General features: G+C 31.4%; 1 protein-coding gene across 1 annotated transcript; it reads left to right on the forward strand.

Moving 5' to 3' along the window:
* The first annotated feature begins 9,887 nt into the window (after positions 1–9,887).
* LOC144997857 (uncharacterized) lies at positions 9,888–19,037 on the forward strand. The gene is made up of 4 exons (XM_078957719.1): positions 9,888–10,756; positions 10,840–10,965; positions 12,639–12,739; positions 18,890–19,037. Exons 1-4 carry the CDS (start codon positions 10,631–10,633, stop codon positions 18,915–18,917), a joined length of 381 nt encoding a protein of 126 aa, XP_078813845.1. The 5' UTR covers positions 9,888–10,630; the 3' UTR covers positions 18,918–19,037.
* The last annotated feature ends 2,410 nt before the right edge of the window (positions 19,038–21,447 follow it).

Consider the following 21,447-nt stretch of genomic DNA (forward strand, 5'->3'; position numbering starts at 1 on the left):
CAGAGCCTTGGTTTGAGGGATTCGAGCACACTCTTGAGTGTGTTTGAACTCAAAATGAGGACTTGGTATAAAAATTTTCAAAAAAAATTATTTTTATAAAAAGAACTTTGCAAAAGGAAAATAATTTTTGAAAAGAGAATAGGGTGTGGTGCATGCAATCAGTCAAGCTCAAGTAAGTACTCCCAAATTATTCATACAAGTTTATGTTATGATATGTTTATGAGAACTGCATGTTAGATTAAGGCTCATGATCTAGGAAGGATGCCTTATGTACCTGTTATATGTGTATGAGCTTTATGAACGGTATGCTAGTACAGTTTAGTTAGTGATACGATGACCTGAATAGGATATGCTTGATTATGTTTCCTCGATGCTCGAATGTTGCTTGCTTTGTGCTTTTAGAAGTCTTAGTTATCTTTTACTAACCAGTAAATGAATATGTTAAGTTACATATTGCAAGGACTAAATAATTTTAGAAGGTTAGGTCTAGCTCTATTTCACAGCTCTTGTTTAAGTCCAACCATTGTAAGGTAGGATCTCTCTTTCGAAGAATTATCTAGCCTTAGTGATATGTAAAGGTATTCGCAAGCTACTTACGGGGAGATAGCAGGGACTTCTTATGCAACTGATGATGGAGAGTGAGATGGTGATTACCCTAGGGAAAGCCTAGGATGAGAGTAGCGCGTAAAGCAGTAGTAGTAGAAGGGACTTGGTGAAGTCAAGGCAGTTCTTGAGGAAAGTACGGATAGATGTGGAAGGTAGTATGGGCACGTACTACTGAAAGCAGAGGATCCGTACTCGAATCAAGGAAGGCTGAGATGAATGTCGGGAACTTGTAGTATATGTGATCCCTCTAGATATGATTAGTATTCTGATGTTTGTTCTGATGTGTTTACAGAATGGTGGTATTACGCACTAGACTAGTCGGCAGTTCAGGATCCAGTGAGGGATCAGGCTCGGGCTCTGGAGCCGGGTAGCTAGATGACCAGACGAGGGATTTCATCTCCTCTGAGATCATGTGCAGTATTCTAGATCAAAATCCTGTGATCTTTAGCACGATCAAGGAAGGTATTTTGGAGCTTTTGGGTGAGAGATTGAGTGCCTTCTACAATGAGGTGGCGGCCATGATGGGGTTGTATACACAGACATTCAGGGAGTTCAGAGCTTGTGGAGCTCCCGATTACCATGGGGCTCGAGACCCCATTGTGAGCACCAGATGGTTGGTTAATGTCACCAATGCATTCCGCACCAGCAGATGTCCCAAGGGGGAGAAGGTTTGACTTGCATCCTATCATCTGAAGGACAATGCATGTGAATGGTGGGGGAGGTTGGGCATGCTGAGGGTGATATTGCCCTTGATACTATGACCTGGACTGACTTCTCGGCTAGGTTCAGAGCCGAATTTGCACCTGTGATAGAGGTGCAATAGCTTTCTAGAGAGTTCCAGGATCTCCAACAAACAACTGAGATGGTAAGGGAGATCATCGCTATGTTCAGGGAGAGGGCCCTTATTGTTCCTCAGTATGTGGCGGACAAGGAGATGAAGAATGCCTGATATCATGAGATGTTGCGGACTGATATCCGCTAGTTTGTGAGCCGATCCAGCTGCAAGACGCTGGAAGATATGATTGCTAGGGATCGAGATAGGGAGTTGGATTTAGAGATGGAGAGGAAGAGGAAACCAGAGGGGGGTCAGTCAGGAAGTGAGGGCAAGAAGCCCACGGTAGATTCACGAGGGAAGGGCCAGCAAAGCCGAGGCCATTGTGGCAAGTGTGGTAGGACACATGATGGGGTATGTAGGGAAGGTAGTTCAGGTTGCTTTAAGTACGGCTGAACTAGACATTTGAGCAGAGATTGTACAACTACTACCACCACCACCACAATACCAGACCTGATTTGCTTCGAGTTCAATCAAAGGGGATACAAGCGGTTATAGCGCCCCGAGTTTAGCAGCAGTAAGGAAGATGGTGGCACCCGCTCTTGCTACATTGAGGATTACCGATGGCTGCCAGGGCTAGGCGGATATGCCAGTGGCGAAGAGCAGAGTCTTCCAGTTGACAGTAGATGAGGCACGAGCACCTCCCGACGTGGTGACGGGTATGTGTCTTCTCCTTATCTTTTATTTATACTGATTATTGCTTATGTTTATGTGTTTTGTCATATGATCGTTCTTAGTGAACGATATATCAACTTTGGTACTATTTAATTAGGATGCTACCCGGCCGTTTGTGTCACTCACGCTCAGCAAGCGATTCGTAAGGGATCCATAAGAGCTGGATTGCCTACTTGATGTGGAAATAGTAGACGATAGGACCATCAAGGTTGCGAAGGTTCACCGAGGATGTACATTTCAGTTATTTGATGAGCAGTTTTCTATGGGTCTAGTCCCTATTCCCCTACAAGGCAATAAGGTGATAATTGGTATGGATTGGTTGAGCCCCAATGGGGCAGTGATTGACTGCGAGCAGCAACTAGTGAGGGTTCGGACTCCTAATGGGGGAAGGTTAGTGCTTCAGGGCGAGCGGCTGCATAATGGACTGACCCTATGTTCAACAGCGAGAGCGAAGCGCTATCTTCAGTAGGGTTGCGCAGGTAATGTCGCCTATGTAATGGATACCCGGGAAAAGGGTAAGGCGATAGTGGATGATGTACCGATTGTGCGAGAGTACCCGAATGTATTCCCGGGGGATTTACCTGGGGTATCTCCAGAGAGATAGGTTGAGTTTAGAATTGACCTAGTCCCTAGTGCGGCTCTGATAGCCAAGGCACCATATCGGTTGGCTCCTCCCGAGATGCAACAGTTGTCTACACAGCTGCAGGAGCTGCTAGACAAGGGATTTATTAGGCCAAACAGTTCGCCATGGGGAGCCCCGATCCTGTTTGTGAAGAACAAGGACAGGTCACATCACATGTGTATAGACTACCGGGATCTAAATAAGGCAACGATGAAGAACCGTTATCCTCTCCCAAGGATTGCTGATTTGTTTGACCAACTACAGGGTGCATATTGGTTTTCCAAGATTGATCTATGATCGGGTTATCACTAGATGCGAGGCAGGGATAAGGATGTGCAAAAGACAGCTTTTAGGACTTGCTATGGTCACTATGAGTTTGTGGTGATGTCGTTTGGACTCACCAATCCTCCTGCCGCGTTCATGGATCTCATGAACTGCGTGTGCAGACCGATGCTAGATCGGTCTGTGATAGTCTTTATCGATGATATCTTGGTTTACTCCAAGACTCGTGATCAGCATGAGGAGCACTTGAGGGAGGTGTTAGAGACTCTGAGGAGGGAGAGACTGTTCACAAAGTTCTCCAAGTGTGAGTTCTGGTTGCGCGAGGTGTAGTTTCTTGGGCACCTTGTCAACCAGAAGGGTATTTTGGTCGATCCGGCCAAGATAGAGGTTGTGATGCAGTGGGAGGTTCTGAGGTCTCTAACTGAGATTCGGAGTTTCCTTGGTCTAGCGGGTTATTACCGGAGATTCAATCAGGACTTCTACAAGATCGTCGTTCCTTTGGTCTGACTGACCAAGAAGTCGGTGATATTCCGTTGGGGGCCTAAGCAGCAAGCAGCCTTCGAGACTCTCAGACCGCGGTTATGCGAGGCACTGATTCTGACTTTTTCGGAGGACGTCGATGACTTCGTGGTTTATTCTAGTGCCTTGATCACGGGCATGGATGCGATATTGATGCATCAGGGTCACGTGATAGCTTACACTTTGAGGCAGTTGAAGCCTTACGAGGCTAACTATGCATGGAAGGAAAGTTAAGCGCTTTACGTGTTCAAATGATATTTTAGGCCTAGATCTATGTTAGTATGCTTTATCTTGGAGTAGTATGGCTTTTGGACCAAGATGTATGTTCTAAAGAACTATGGTTTTAGCTAAACTCATTAAGAAGGACTATTAGCGGGTAAAGTTGGTAACTTTACCCTTAAAAGGGCATTTCAGTATGTAGATGAAGTATGGGGTTTGGATCTGAAGAGTATGGACTTAATCCTTTATTATGGCCAAAACAGATTGAGAACTTGGCGGGTCCAGAGAGGGACTCGACGTGTTGAGTCGTGTTGTCCCAATTTTTGTACAAGGTAGGACTCGACGAGTTAATTCGCCAAATCGCGACTATGAGTAACCAGGGAACTCGACGAGTTGGATCGCGATTTCGTGATTTTTGAGTTATAGAACTCGGCAAGTTGATAGGTCAACTCGGCGAGTTGGGTCAACCAAGAATGTTGACTTTGACCAGGGGTAAAATGGTTATTTTACCCTAAAAAGGATTCTCAGTTTTTGACTAAGTGATTAATGTGTTAATGATAGTCGGGGAGTCGTTGGAGCTGCAGTCGGAGATTCCTCACACGAGATTTCACAGTTAGCATACGAGGTGAGTTTCCTTCGGTAGAAATGGGTCGAAGGAACCAATGTCGGCCCGTGTACAATAGCTAAGTGTGGATTGGGCCTGTATCTTAGAATTATTATGTTTTATAGCTAAGTGTGGGTTGGGCCTGTATCTTAGACTTGTTTCTGATTAGTAGCTATGTGTGGGTAGGGCCCGAATCTTAGTATTATCTAAGTATAATTATGAACTGGTAGATTATAGTTATACTTGTTTTCTGTGTGATACTTGTATGTATGTTTAGTTAGCGGAGTGTGGGCGGGGGTCCGTATCTCCCGGATAACGGAGCGTGGGCGAGTCCCGTACCTCCTAGCCAGTTGAGTGTGGGCAATGCCCGTATCTTTTAGTTAGCAGAGTGTGGGTGAGGCATGTATCTCTGAGATAACTGAGTGTGGGCGAGGCTCGTATCTCATAGTTAGCCTAGTGTGGTAGGGGGCTCCTATCTCCTTGAGTGTGGGCGAGACTTGTATCTCCTAGTTGCATGTTATATGTTATGTGTATGGTATCAGGTAGTTTAGGGAGACTCACTAAACTTCGTACTTACAGTTTTAAGTTTTGGTTTCAGGTACTTCTGGTAGGAAATGGAAGAGCTATGGATGATTGCAGTGCATACACCATTCGTTCATTCTGGGATGTTTAGACTTTGATATTTTTACACATGATTTTGATACAGTATTTTGTTATGATGATTTGAAATACATGACTTATGATCCTATTTGTGATGTTTGGTGAATTATGGTTTTTCTTAAATGATTTTAAAACAAAAATTTTGGACCGTATTTTTGGGATGTTTTAGGTATAAGTTATCTACCACCCTTCATGGTATCTTCATCTTATTAAGTGATTCTTTTTTGAAATTAACGTTCTTTACATATGCAGGTTTCACTTTCATTTATATTCGTTTACCAATATGTTTGATATAGGGCTCGTGGGAAAAACTCTATTAAGGTAAGAAGTAATTGATTGATTCCCTTTATTAATTACCCTTTTAATAATACATATTTCTTATTTTTCTTCCTATCTGTTTGATTTTGATGGATCTTGATATTGGGTTGGTTTAGGTGGATTTCACACTTCTTGTGGTAATATGTGCAGTTATAACTTACCCCAAACCCTTTTCCCCTGTTTTACAGCCCCTTCAACCCAATTTTCAATCACCATTATGAACATATAACATCATGTAACACACTTTAACCTCTTAGTTTCCTAACTTTTTGTACCCATACTGACTGCTTCCAAGTTCTAGCCTTGTAGGCCTACAAGGATCATTGCCAACATGGCCTGGAAGATTCTGATAATTATCTTTGCAAAAGTATTTTCTATTGTCTTATTATATAAGGATGAATATGCTAATATGGTAGGACCACTTGTTTACACCAAGCACTCAATATGTCATTTTTTCCCTTGTAAATTAACTTTATATTGTATATATACTTGTGTTTGGTTGATAATTGCAAGTTGACCACTACACATGGAGCAGGTGAGATTTGAGGAGTTCTGTTTGTTTAAAAGAGGAGAATAGGCCTTCCTAGAAGATCCATTTCTGGTCTAAAGCTTGTAGATGACATGATAACAGATTTACTACATAAAAGATTATCATATTTACGTTAAAAGATTGTTAATTTCATACATAAAAATTAAAAAAATTGGACAATTTATAAAGAAAACAATTGTTTCTTTCATTGGACTATATGAACTTTTTGGAGCAAACGACCATTTTACCATTTTTTTTCCACTTATGGTCGGTTTATTTTTATTATGTTTGCATGATGTATATAGGAGGCATATGGAAAGTTTCATCACATTCAAGTAATCATGATTTTTGTAATTGTGAAGGACTGAAGAAACAGAATGACACTAAAGAGGTAAAAGATGATGAATTGGACGAACAAATAGGATGCCTTTGCCATAGGTAATCACACGAAGGTATGTTGATTCCTTAAGTTAATTAGCTAATACCATATGAGTAGTGCACTCGATCTTATATAAATAGTGGTTATTTTTCTCATGTTGTGGTATACATTTTATATGTTCTGATCGTTGCAACATCTAAAAAAAAGTTTTAAAAGTCCCAAATCATTCTAATATATGCTTTTTTTAGGTCAAGTTGAATGAAGAAATAGTGAAATAGTGGACATAGCAATAAGATCAAAGACAACCAAGGAACAAGTGAATAAAGCCTTGAATCAATTCAAAATTGTCCCTTTTTCGCCAATCTGGCAAACTGGATTTTATTTCAGAGTTTTGTTCTAGGTTGTAATTTCAATATCTTTTTTCTTTTATCAAAAACACAATTCCTCTATCCCATATATGATAATCTAATGCAACACTACAAAATAGATTGTTTAGAGTTTTTCTTCATTGGTTGCTGGCAAATTGTAGACCATTAAGATTCAAATGATATAAAAGGGTTGTATTATTATCAAAAAAAACCTAAGTGATTGCAATTTTTTAAGGGTAAATAAGGTGCACTTGATATTAATTCCTTTGAAACAAAGCACCTGAGAGATTATATTTCATGTTTTTTCTAATGTATTTATTAATTTTTCAGTGGGTGTGTTATTTAAATAACATAAGTCAATTTCTTGAAATATTGTGTATATGGTTAGTAAATTTTATTCCGGTGTCCACTTCTTAGTTTAATTTTGTTGGTTTTTAGGAGCAATATGAAACAATGATGTCACAAGAACTTGTCATATATCTTTTATCATAAGAAGAAAGCCTGGAAAGATGGAGGAATATGCAAAATGAATTTCTAAATAATTAAAAGGAAGAGGTTTTGAATTTAACAGGAAGAAGATTTAAATGGAGTGGTATTTTACATAAGTTGATTAATAATCTCTCAATCATTCATGACCAATCAACTCATTTTAGCATTTCATTCAACTCTTTAAGTTAAGCCGTCCATAGATCCCTGATATTTTAATATACATAGGCATGTCAACTTTGTAAATTGGATACAAAAAGTTGAAGGTCCGTGTAACTTTTGGAATAAAATGGTCGTTTTTTTACTCTCTTTGCGATTTATTCTTAGATTGGTGAAATATATATTAAGGCTGATCATGAAATACTTTGTCCATGGTTCTTTAACGATGTCAATTATATTTTATTGTCAGATGGTTAATGTGTGAGATTAAAACCTATCTAATTATAACAAACTGGTCATCCAATATATTAAATGATGTTGGTTATGGTGACTTTAAGATGATAATTACTTCTTCTAATCTAATACATGTTTTCAGCTTGATTGAACATAGTTTGAACGTGGTGATTATAAACCCTTGTCTCCACTTGTTATCTTCGTGAAGTATGTGGTCTATCTAATATCCTTTACTATGCATCCAGGTTCTTATCAGGTAGTTGCGCTAGCAAAAATGGGTTATCACCTATTTGGCATCTAGAATCAATTTAATTGCATACTTTACAAGAAAAAAAAATTACATAAATTTGGAAAAAGGTGACATGTCATTGCATTAACAAGCATTCAACCCGATAAAAGGTGTTTTGTGGCCACAGTTACTCTATTCGAAATTTCAAGTTTTTTAATTCAATTCAGGTTGTATTATATTCTAAGCCAAAATTTTCTTGGGAAATGGAATTTTAGGCAACTAAGTTGATTTTATCTAACATCATCTGAGAATGAATCTAGGTAGTCCTGAAGCAGTAGCTCGAAATGGGTCTTATTCTCATTTTAGTGATAAAGTTTAGTCCCTGTGTAGTTATTGAATTGTGATTAGTGATAGGGTTGGTACCCATTGGTGTCAACGAGACAATAATTGCAAATTTTTTATCCCACCCTTGTTTTTTTATCATTTTTGTGGCCTAAAATTTTGATTGTTAATTTGCATGAGTAGAAGTTACAGACTCTGCAGCACCTCTGCTTCCATGGGAACCAAAATCATGAGGATGAGGTAATAGACACAGACGAGGAGAAACTGCTACTAATTTTCATGAACAAAAAGACAAAATCAAAATTACATGATAGACAGAAAATGAAGGATCCCACTTTGCTAAACGGAAAAAGTCCAAAACCACAGCATGTAGTTTTATTTCCTAACCCATAATAGCAATGTGCTTTTATTTTTGAAGACTAATGCTATAATAGAAAAAAAGTAATAGTAGGATGATATAACACAACAATGTAATTTCATGTCTTTACTTGTATTAGCAACGTACACATACTTGATTCTTAATTGATAATAGCATTGTACTTGGAATTCCTTACCTGTAATAGCAATGTACTTATATTTTTTCAAATACTTTGACAATGATGAAGGAAATAACCAAATCACCTTTCATGGGCCGTGCTTAGCACGGCCTTCAAGAATGCCTAGTATATATATATATATATATAATCAACCGGTTTTAAGGTCGGGTCCAACTACGTGAACTATCAAACCGCTAAGACAGTTAGTTTGATTTCGGGCCTGATTTTCAAACCTTTTTCACACCATTTTAAAAATTTTAATAATACCTTAAAACTATTTAAAGTTGAAACATGAGTACATGACCAACAACGCAAATCAAAGCGAACCAAGTTTATTTTTACGTTGCACCATCTAACATCATAGAAATGAAATAAAATTAAAAGAAAGAAATAACATAAAGCAATATCATTCAAGTCCGGTTGCGCATTACACCACTTAATAATGCCGTGCGTAAAGATAAAATATAAATTCAAAAAGAAAATTAAAAACACAAAACATTGTCAATCATATTAGTTGAAAACTACACATCCACATGACACCAGAAAAATAAAATAAAATTGAAAGGAGACTAGAACACAAAACAGCATCAATTACATTAGTTGTATATAATGCCACCTAACACCATAAATTAAATAGAACTGAACGTAGACCGGTAACAAAAAAAAAAAAAAAAAAAAATTGTATGCGACATAATTTAACTTAACATCACCTATGACCTAACACAGAGTAAATTACACGAATAGTCCCTATGGTTTGGGGTAATTTGCGTGCTTGGTCCCTAACTTATTTTTTTAACTCGGAAGGTCCCTATGGTTTTTTTTGTTACGCATTTGGTCCCTACTGTTTATTTTTGTTATGCGTTTGGTCCCTGTCTTATCTGAAAAGACTATTATTTAAAAAGGAAAAAATGATGGGGTTAGTGAGGTAAGGTGAGGGGGTGGGATTATGGGTGTGTTTATTTAAATAAATTAAAAAAATCAAGAGCATAATAGTCTTTTTAGGTAAGATAGGGACCAAGCGCGTAACAAAAACAAACAGTAAGGACCTTCCGAATTAAAAAAATAAGTTAAGGACCAAACGTGCAAATTAGCCTAAACCATAGGGACCATTCGTGTAATTTACTCCCTAACAAAAGAAAATGATAGGACCCGTCATCCATCCAAATATTTTAGTGGGTGACAGAAGAAAACAACAGTGGAGGGTAGTTGACCAAAAATTGAATTGACCATTTGATTCCTATTTAAGCAGCTCCAGCTTTCAAGGTTGAATAAGGTTATTGACTTACAATTGCTTCCATTCACATTTTCTTCTTACACGATATTTTTTATAAGCCCATTTGGTATAATCAGGAAAAAAGCATCTGTGGAAAGACCACAACCAATCAGCAATATTTTCTTCTCTCTTCCTTTTATTCACCACGATAATGGTGTGGAAGGAGACAGTGGCGAAGTGGAAGGAGATGGTGATGAGGTGGAGGGAAACCACGCTGCATGCCGTGTCCCCCATAGGGTCCCCCATACCCGATGAACTAATGTCTTCAATCGGGAAAGAGTATGATCACCTAAAAATCCAGATGGAAGACATAATATCGGCTACGGACAACTTTAGCCCCAGCAAACTCATTGGGCATGGTGGGTTTGGTCCGGTGTACAAAGGTGAACTTTCTCTTCCGACTGGATCAACTATGGTAGCTTTCAAGTGCTTGGATCATAGATCCTATCAAGGAATTAAACACCGAGTTTTGGAAGGAGATCATGATGCTTTCCAAATGCAAACATGAAAATCTTGTCTCTCTCTCTCCTTCACTTTTGCATTAAGGATGACGAGAGAGTCCTTGTGTACGAGTATCCCGCTCGTGGAAGCCTTGATCATTATCTAAGTGATGCTAAAACTCTTAAATGGAACCAACGGCTTTGTATATGCATCGAGGTTGCACGTGCATTAAACTATCTTCATGATCCCATGGAAACACAACAAAGAATTCTCCATCGAAACTACATGATATTATCTTTCGAGATCTAAAGGAACAAATGGTTTGGGATTCTTTCATTACATTTGCAGCCATTGCAAGACGATGTTTAGAAAGAGATCGTACAGAGCAACCCACGATGGATGAGATCTTAAATGAACTCGAGGTTGCACTAGAAAAACAAGAGGTAAGTATCTTTAACATTAAAAGATATGCAGTATCATATCTTGTTTTTCGTGGTATAACGTTATGACAAAATATTATTTGCAGAATACAACTTTTGATGACCATTTATTCAAGATTTCAAAGCTTGCAATACCTCCTCTGCCGTACAAATCCCGAAAGGAACTCGTCTTACGTCTCTCAAATGGGATTCTCGTCAATGAGGGGAAAAGGGTAATTAGCTTTTATGTTTGCTTTATTTTTATTATTTTTTATATAAAACAAAACAAATAACTTCCAAAGTTTTACTAAACTTTGTAATTCTTATTATGTTTAAGTCATAAAATAACTATGCACTTGATCATTACTCTCATCATGGTCACCAAAGGTTTTTTTTTGTACCTATTCAGTTATTTTAGATCATTGGGTACCCGTTGAATAAGTCATATGGTAAGGACGCATCCAAATATATTTAGCTTGTATTTAATGAAATTTACATTTAAAGTTGATGACTTATCATTTTAAATTTATTTTTCCTTTCCCATATATGTTGGGAATAACAAATATATTCAATAACTAATTATTTTAAACTATGGAACCAATTACTATTATTTTTCAAGTTTTAAATCTTATTATTTATCGAAAAAAAAAATTCTAAAAATATAAAAATTCATAACTTTTTATCTTCTTTCCATCGATATCAAATTTGATAATTTTTTTATATATGTTCAACTTCACATTATGAATTTGCACTATAAATAATTAATATTGTATAAATTCACAGTATAAATCTGTACAAATTTACAATGTGAATCTGCACAAATTTATAGTGTAAATCTGAACAGATCAATTTTTTTTTCAAATTTTTTAGGAATGGATGGATGGTAAAAAGTTATTAATATCTATATTTTTAGCTTTTATTTTGTATGATAAATTTGCTTTAAAAGTTAGACAACCGTTTGGTTCATTGATTTTATGGTTTAAAATGGTTTCTTGTTGAGTCATATATATATATATATATATATACACATTGTTCTTAAAGGCGCGTCATGGCGTGAAGCGTGGCTCTGCCGTTACGAAAAGTCTCATAACGTTGCTGTTAGGCGTGGCGCGTGGCAAGGCGTGATATAGCGCGCCATGGCGCGTTATGGCGTGTTATGGCGCGTGTTTTTTCGTTTGAGACATGGTTTTGTGCTCTTTGTTATATCTTTTCTAATCGGAGATACAAGTATTGTGGTTTTCGTTAAATTTTTGTTAGTAGTTATTGATCTAACACTTATAAAAAGTAGTTATATTTAATATAAATTTATATTTATGTGGTAATATAATTTTAAATTAATACAAAATCGCCGCCTTACATCACGCCATGAAAAACGCCATGGCTCGTTAAGCTTGAGGCTTGACCATGCCGCCACGCCACGCCTCACGCCATTTAAAACGTTGTGTATATATATATATATATATATATATATATATATATATATATATATATATATATATATATATACGCCATGGCTCGTTAAGCTTGAGGTTTGACCATGCCGCCACGCCATGCCTCATGCCATTTAGAACGTTATATATATATATATATATATATATATATATATATATATATATATATATATATATATATATATATATATATATATATATATATATATATATATATATATATAATCGACTAACACTAGAAATTTCTCATACAACATACTTTACTCAAAGAATGGTGATTTTATGTTACCGATAAATAATAAATTCATTGGTTGCTCGTATATAGACTATATATCACCTAAAATAGAAAAATGGCATACCTTAAATTTTGTATGTAACTAAATTAGTTGTCTTTGTAGAAAAGTAAAATCTTCGTTTTTCTTTGAACTAAGTATGTTTATATCTTTATTTGGCAGTGGCTTTGGATAAATGAACACAAAAAAATTAATGAAATGGAATCAGCAACAGAATCTTTCCATACATTGGATAGGGTGGCCACCTTTACTAAAATATCAAGGTAAGCGGTCGATTTATATATATAGTAGGTGTGAAACCCGTGTATTACACAGATTGATTAAAAAAATTATATCAAAATTTAAATATTAAGACTTTTTTAAAATAAAATTTCAAAATAAATAAATATTCAACTAATGAATAAATAGAATCACTATTAAAAAGATCATCCATAATATAAATGATTGTTTATCGTATTCATTAAACTTATTGTCATATTCAATGTATTTTAATATATCTTATATATTTTTTAAGGTTCTTTGCATTTATTATCACATTAAATATCATATATAAATTTAATATTATGTGGCATATTAATTGATTTAATTCAAAAAAACCAAAAAATAACATGTGGATTTAAATTTAATCAAAAAATTTACAAAATTACATGTGGTAAATTTAATGAGAATATAACATTTGGTAAAATAATCTTCATTTATTAGGATAAGATATATATATATATATATATATATATATATATATATATATATATATATATATATATAATGAGAATATAACATTTGGTAAAATAATCTTCATTTATTAGGATAAGATATATATATATATATATATATATATATATATATATATATATATATATATATATATATATTAGTTTATAACCCGTGGGCACCACGGATTAGAAAGGTAGAAATAATTTTAATTAAATTATAAGGTAATTAGAGCAATGATAAAAAAAAAAAATTAATAAATTAGGCAATAGATATTACAAATAAGTTTTTTGTTGATTTGTTTGATATGTGTAAAATGGAGAAGTGACTTAGTGGAAATTTAAGTAATGAGGAAAAACCTTAGAATGACAAGTAGCAAATAATTAATGTGAAGCTTTAATTGATTGATACGTGGCAAATGTGCTACTCTTTTATTACGTAGGGAGATATATATATAGGGAAGGGTTATATGGAAAATAAACAATTAGGGCAACACATGTTGGAACCAATGAAAGCATAACAACACATCATTTTGGAATAACTACATAAATAACTTCCATAGTAGATTGCTTATGAATAAGGAAATGGACACGTGTCACTTGATCATTGGTTCCAGCATATGTTGCCGTAATTGTTCATTTTCCATTGAACCTACTTCTATATATATATATATATATATATATATATATATATATATATATATATATATATATATATATATATATATATATATATATATATATATATATATATATATATATATATATATATAGGACTAGGTTATAATGTGGATAGACAACTATTGTGCGGACGTGTTAACAGTGTTATTATATGAGAATCATTAACAAAATAAGATGTTTATTAATGCGAATACATTCAACCTCATATAGATACCGTCATTTTAATCAATTCTATAATTCTTATTTATTTTTGTTTTCAAACATCGTTTTTCACTTATTTCATTCTCACAGAATACAACTAAACAAACATCTTGACAACATTCTGACAGAGTGAGAATAATAATAAAAGTCTATAATAATCTAGTAGACGATTTAATTAGTGAGAATGTGTGATAGTGACAATAGTTATGTAAGATTAAACGTATTCATATTATCAAACAACATATTTTCTTTGTCATTTCTCACTGAATAACATTGTTCACACGTATGCACAATAAATGTTAATCCACATTTGAACTTAACTCTCTCTCTCTCTCGCTCTCTCTCTCTCTCTCTCTCTCTCTATAAATATATATATATATATATATATATATATATATAACAAAACTTATTTCTTTTTTTTTCGCTTAATTTATTTTAGGTTATGTTTTTAATTATAAAAATACTGAATATATCATTATTTATGATTTTTCTTGTAATTTTCATAAAAATATATATTTATATACGAAAAATAATTTTTTTTATAAAAAACCCATTATATTTCTTTATTTTATGAAACTTTAAGGTCTGTTTTTCACCGAAAAAATTTAATAAATATATATCAAAATTCATATTTTTTTGGTACACATTAAAAATAGATTAATTATGATGGAAAAGAAAACAAAATAATAAATTTTCAATACAAATTCACATTGCCAATCTGCCCAAATTTATAGTGTGAATAATAGTAAGTCAGATTCATATTAAGATTTCTAAAAACTAAATTATATACAGTTCAGATTCACAATGTGAATAAATTTATTTGTAGATTTTAGAAAACTAATGTACAAGCAATTAAATCGTTCAAATATTAAAAAACTAAAAAGAAATATATTTCGATTAATTTATAAATGATCAAAGAGTTGAAATAGTTAGTCAAATTCATATTGTGAATGTTAAAATTGAAATATTTATAGTTTAAATTCACAATATAAATCCGAATTAATCAAGTTTTTTTTAATCAATGATGAAAGTTATTAATAGAAGATAAAAAAATTGAGATTTTTACTATAATTAGTTTTTTTTTTGGATAAAAACAAACTTAAATATTGAAAAAAACTACAAAACAAAGTGAGTTTTTTTTGTTTAAATGAAAAAAGTATATATATATATATATATATATATATATATATATATATATGTATATATATATATATATATATATATATATATATATATTAACATGGATATCGATGGAAAGGAGATGGAAAATCGTGAACAACGGTATATTCGTTCTTTTTCCGATAAAAAACATAACTTCAAATTTTTAAATGAACAAAAGAGGTGGATTTATTGCTAAAAATATGAGTTTTATGATATAAATTAGTATATGTAAATCCAATGTACAAGTGTACATTAATTCTCTAGACCGTTGATCGCTTTTAATTTTGACGCTCATGATTTGTTACTTGGTTCCTTATTAATAATGCTTCTCTAGTAACCTCATATATATATATATATATATATATATATATATATATATATATATATATATATATATATATATATATATATATATATATAAGGTTGAAATAAGAGTATTATGAAATCGAGAACGCAAGAACAAATCTGGGCCACATATTTTTTTTTACCACAAAACCCTCCAACGTAACGGCGCGATGGAGCAGCATATTATTCATATGTGATTATAAACAACCACCATCGCAACTAACGCAAAACCATATATATATATATATATATATATATATATATATATATATATATATATATATATATATATATATATATATATATATATTATGTTCCTCCGTTACCCCCGTACGCATGAGTGTTTTGCGGCTAAGAAAATATGTGGTTCAGATTTGTTCTTGCTTTCTTAATTACATGAGTGTTCTAATTTAAACCTAAGTGTCTGTGTGTGTATATATATATATATATATATATATATATATATATATATATATATATATATATATATATATACACACACACAGAATTAGGATCGAGTGAGGAAAAAAAAATAATTGAACATCGCGAGGGCAAATATCGGCCTTCAATTTAGAAAATTGAGTGGTAATGATTAATCTAGTCTTTTTTTGTATTTTGTTTAAATCCGAAATGACATTTTTCATAATTTACCACTTATGACACTTGGCACACTCTTATTGGCTAGTTTATTTTTTCCCTAGCTACTTTGTTTTTTGGTCATAACGTTTTTTTTTCTTTGAAAATAAATATAAAAAAATCAAAGCTCTTAAAATTTAATTCTCTACAAAATGAGCATGATCGTGAAAATTTTAATTTTTTTTTAATTTAAAAAACCCGGAAAAAAATATTCTCCAAAATCATATAAATTTATGGGATAGTTACTCAATATATTAGTGACTTTCTAAAAGGAATTTTTCAAAAGTAAATTTTTGAAGCATTTATTTTTAATTTTAACAAATATTAATTTCTAAGAAAATATTGAACATAATATGATTGAAAATGTGATGATTCAAAATATTTATGATTTAAAAAAAATCTTTCAATTTGTTTTTTATCCTTCGTTTGTTATGATCTAAAAATATTTTGACTTATGTATTTTATAATCATTAATTATATCTTTTATGATTTAAAATTAAATAATTCAAAGTATATAATGACACATAACTTTTTTGAACAAAAACTATATTTAATTGAAAATGTAACTGATCAAATATTATATTATTAAGAAATAATTTGATTTAAATTACTACGGTTGAAAATAATTTGATTCAAAATTTTAAGAACAAAAAATAATATGATTCAAAAAAAGTATGAACAGAAAATATTATAATCTTTAATATTCTTCTTATTTAAAATTTTGTAATTGTTAAAAATCAAAAATTCAAACCGATATGTGGTTTAAAAAATCAAAGTAAATAAAAATAAATAAAATAAAAAAATAATAAAAAAAAATACTAGTACCTTAAAGTATGTAGTAAAGATATTAAAAAAACAAAAAAATAACATATTAAAAAAACAAAAAAAATTAACTATCAAAATCGAGCATATGTATTTAAGTTTTTTTTGAATTATTTTTAGCAAAAAATAAAAAATAAAATAAATAATAAACGATAAATAGTAAAACTCACTTAAATAACGTTCCATGGACGTTCGATGTATGTGATTAAATCCTCGAGTTTGTATCAGTTACCACGGACGTGGGTCGAATGCAAACGCACCATGACAAAATAGTTGAATTTGACGTTTGTAATCTTGACGAAATGTATGGTGGAGAATTGTCTTCGCAGTGGTCATTATTTTTTGATTTGTCACTAGAACTGGACTATATATATATATATATATATATATATATATATATATATATATATATATATATATATATATATATATATATATATATATATATATATATATATATATATAGAGAGAGAGAGAGAGAGAGAGAGAGAGAGGAGGGTTCAATTGAGAAAAAAAAGGTTGAGAATGGGGGAATCATTCTTAGTCAATCATTTAATTAGCACCTTAACATAAAATACACGGTGACAAACTTGTAAATATGATATGATATCCTTCAATCACAGATATGTAACTGTGGATAATTTGATAACAATTCAAATTCATTACTACTCGATTGTTCATCATCCAAATTTCTTCTCCAAACTTCAACGATCATCCAGATTTCTTCAATTAAATCCTCGATCAACATCATCCAGTGTTAAACAATCATCCATCTTCATCAAAAACACGTTCATCAACGTCATTCAACAGTAGACAAAAAAATTTCGTTTGTGGTTCTTTCAATCCAACCTTCAATTTTGCTTGAATACGAGCATATCTTCAACATCTACGATTAATTATACTCCCAATGTCATTAGATCAACATCATCGATAATCAACAACATCTTCACTTCATATCATTCATTCAACATCGATCATCAAACAAAATTTCGAAATTAAGGTTAGAAAAACATCAAATCGTTTTTTTTTTGAAAAATTTCATATAATTCTCTATCAATCTACTATTTTGTAAGTTTTAAATAGTTAAAGTATCATGTTTTTAGCATTTTTGAAAAAGCTTACTTGTATGCACTCCAACTGTTTGATGAAATGCATAAACTAAATTACCACGTTATATTCACATATGAATATGTTTTCGCACCTTATTCAGTATATGATTATTAAAACACAAAACAAATTTATAATTTTATATGTTATTCATATGTGAATAACATACAAAAATTATATATATTTGTGAATATACCTTGTAATATTCATATATTAATATCCTGTGTAATATTCATATATGAATAAACTGTATAATATTCACATATGAATATATCATCTAATATTTATAAGTGAATATATTATCTAATACTTACAAATGATAATACTATGTAATATTCACAAGTGAATGCATCGTTTAATATTTAAATATGAATATATTGTATCATATTCACAAGTGTATATACTATATATTATTCATATGTGAATATACTGTATAATATTCATGAATGAATATACCATGCAATATTTAGATGCGACTAGAATGTGTAATATTCACAAGTAAATATACTATATAATATTCACATGTAAATTTACAATATAATATTCATATGTGAATATACTATGTAATATTCATTTGTGAATATACCATGTAATATCACATGTAAATATACAATATAAACAACATATATCATATAATATTCACATATGATTATACATTCATGTGTAAATATATCATGTGATAAATCGCTATTATTATGAACTAAAAGTATATTTTTAACATTTTTTTTTGTGTATTCACATGTTTTTCAGGTATCGTTATAACTCAATAAAAGAATAATATTTCAATCAATGGTTTGTTCATATCCTGGTGGTTGACGATTGGTTGACGTTATTGAAAAGATATCATTGACGAAGACAATATGTTTTTATATTCACGTGTAAATGTTATACAATTTAATATATTCTTCATTTTGATCGTGTTAAATTCAAATGCAAATGATATTCATTAACCAATACAATGTTGTTTATCTTAGTATAATGTTGATTTTACATGTAAAATAATATTGTTACAATATACAAAAAAAAAACTATTCACAAACCAATTCTTATAGTGTATTGTTTATTTATATATATAAAGGTTGTATTTACAAAATAAATAAATATACATGTATAGTTTATTCACATAAATACAAATAACAGATTACAATGATGTTTTACTAGTGGGATGGAAGTTAGTAACATCAACAGTAAATATGTCGTAATGATTTCTAAACTTTATTCATATATGAATACATAGCATGTCATGATGATGTCATCACTAGTACGAATGAAAATTTAGTGACATCATCAAAACAGTTTGCTGCAATGAAGTTTATTCTCGGAATTTGACGAAATTCGCATATTTGATGTAAAATGGTGCGATTTACAAAACTCATAGCTTCGCCGTGACGTACGGTGTTTTTCGGCCATTCGGGACTGTTTAGGACCTCAAAATGACATTTTTCTATTTTTATAATTTTCCGAAAAAAAAGTTATCATTTATTCACAAATGAATATAACATTAATAAAAATATATATGCTTATATAATTATTTTATTAACCTAAAAAGATTAGTTGTATGTGAATAAATATATATTCTTATCAAATACTTTTTTTATCTTTAACTTCATATATTTTGTAGTCCTCGGTTTTATTGACATATTTATTCATTTGTGAATAATACATACATATATATATACATACATACATATATATATATATATATATATATATATATATATATATATATATATATATTCACATTTGATTATTACATGTATATTCATTTGTGAATATTACATATGTTCACACGCAAATATAATTTTTATATGTTATTCACATATGAATTACAAACTTGCTTAAGACCTCAAAACAATGTTTTTTTTTTCGAAAAAAATACATTATCATTTATGAATATTATCTGTATTCATTTGTGAATATTACATGTATTTGCATGTGAAAATAATTTTTATATGTTATTCACATATAAATTACATAGTTACTCTGTATTTTTAAAAGACATACATTGATTCTCGTGTAAAGACATATTCACTTGTGAATATTACGTGATATATTTAGTTTATGCATTTCATCGAACAGTTGATGTGCAAATAAATTAACTTATATAATTATGGTAAAAAAAAAAACTAACAATTGAAGCCAATAATTACAACACAAATAAAATCCTATCAATTGAAGCCAATAATTACAACACAAATAAAATCCTATCAAAATTGATCAATAATCAGTAGGTTTAGATCAAAAATTGTGAAATTTTTTATGAAAAACTTCGTTTTTCAAGCCTGAAAATCGATTTAAAAAAAAATCTTCAAATATATGGTTATCTTGATGCACTTTCGATGGCTATCTGTTTTTTTGATATTGGTGAAGGTTCGATTGATGAAGTTTCGATTACTGGTGATCGCAAAATGATGTGACATCGATAAATATGGATTATGTTTATCGATTTTGCTTGACATCAATGAAACTGGACAAGATTGAATCACGACTTACACTTAATAGTACGAATAAATGTTTTTGATGATGAATCACAACATTTTGATGAAATAACGAAGATATTTGATGAAGAATTGATATTTTATGAAGTGTCGATGTTTTTTGATGATGAATAGGTGACGTTGATGTTTTTTTTTATGAAGAACAGATGACATTGATTAAGAACAAATGATGTTGATGGAGAAGATATGATATTGATGAAGAACAGATGAACGATCAAGATGAATGAATAATAGATATTGTTGATGAATAACGAATGAACGATTCAGAAAAACAGCGTGTCTTTAATGACTTAATCTAAATGTGTTTTACATATATAAAATGATTGGTTGAGAATGATTCCCCCATTCTCAACCTTATATTTTTTTCTCAATTGACACTACAAGAAAAATCATGAATAGTTATGGAAAAGTGCTACGGAATCAAAATTTGTAACTATTTTGCTACGGAATATACTACAAAATGATTTTCCGTAGATTTTTTGTTACAAAAATTTCTACGCAATAAAATTTTGTTGCAAACTTAAAACTAATTACGAAAAATTGTTACGGAATTGTAATCCGTAGGTAGTCTGCTACCGAATTTGCTACGAAATTTAAATACATAGCTATTTTGCTACGAAAATTACTACGAATCTAAATTTCATAGCTATTTTGCTACATAATGATATTTCGTAGCTATTTTGCTATAAAATGTAGTTACGAAAATAAATCTCGTAGCTATTTTGTTACGGAATGAAATTCCGTAGCTATTATGCTTCGGAATTTTGCTACAGAACTGATTTCATAGCTATTTTGCTACGGTGAAAAAAT

The sequence above is a fragment of the Lactuca saligna genome, chromosome 5, assembly GCF_052625555.1.
Source record: "Lactuca saligna cultivar CGN05327 chromosome 5, ASM5262555v1, whole genome shotgun sequence".
Classification (NCBI taxonomy): domain Eukaryota; kingdom Viridiplantae; phylum Streptophyta; class Magnoliopsida; order Asterales; family Asteraceae; genus Lactuca; species Lactuca saligna.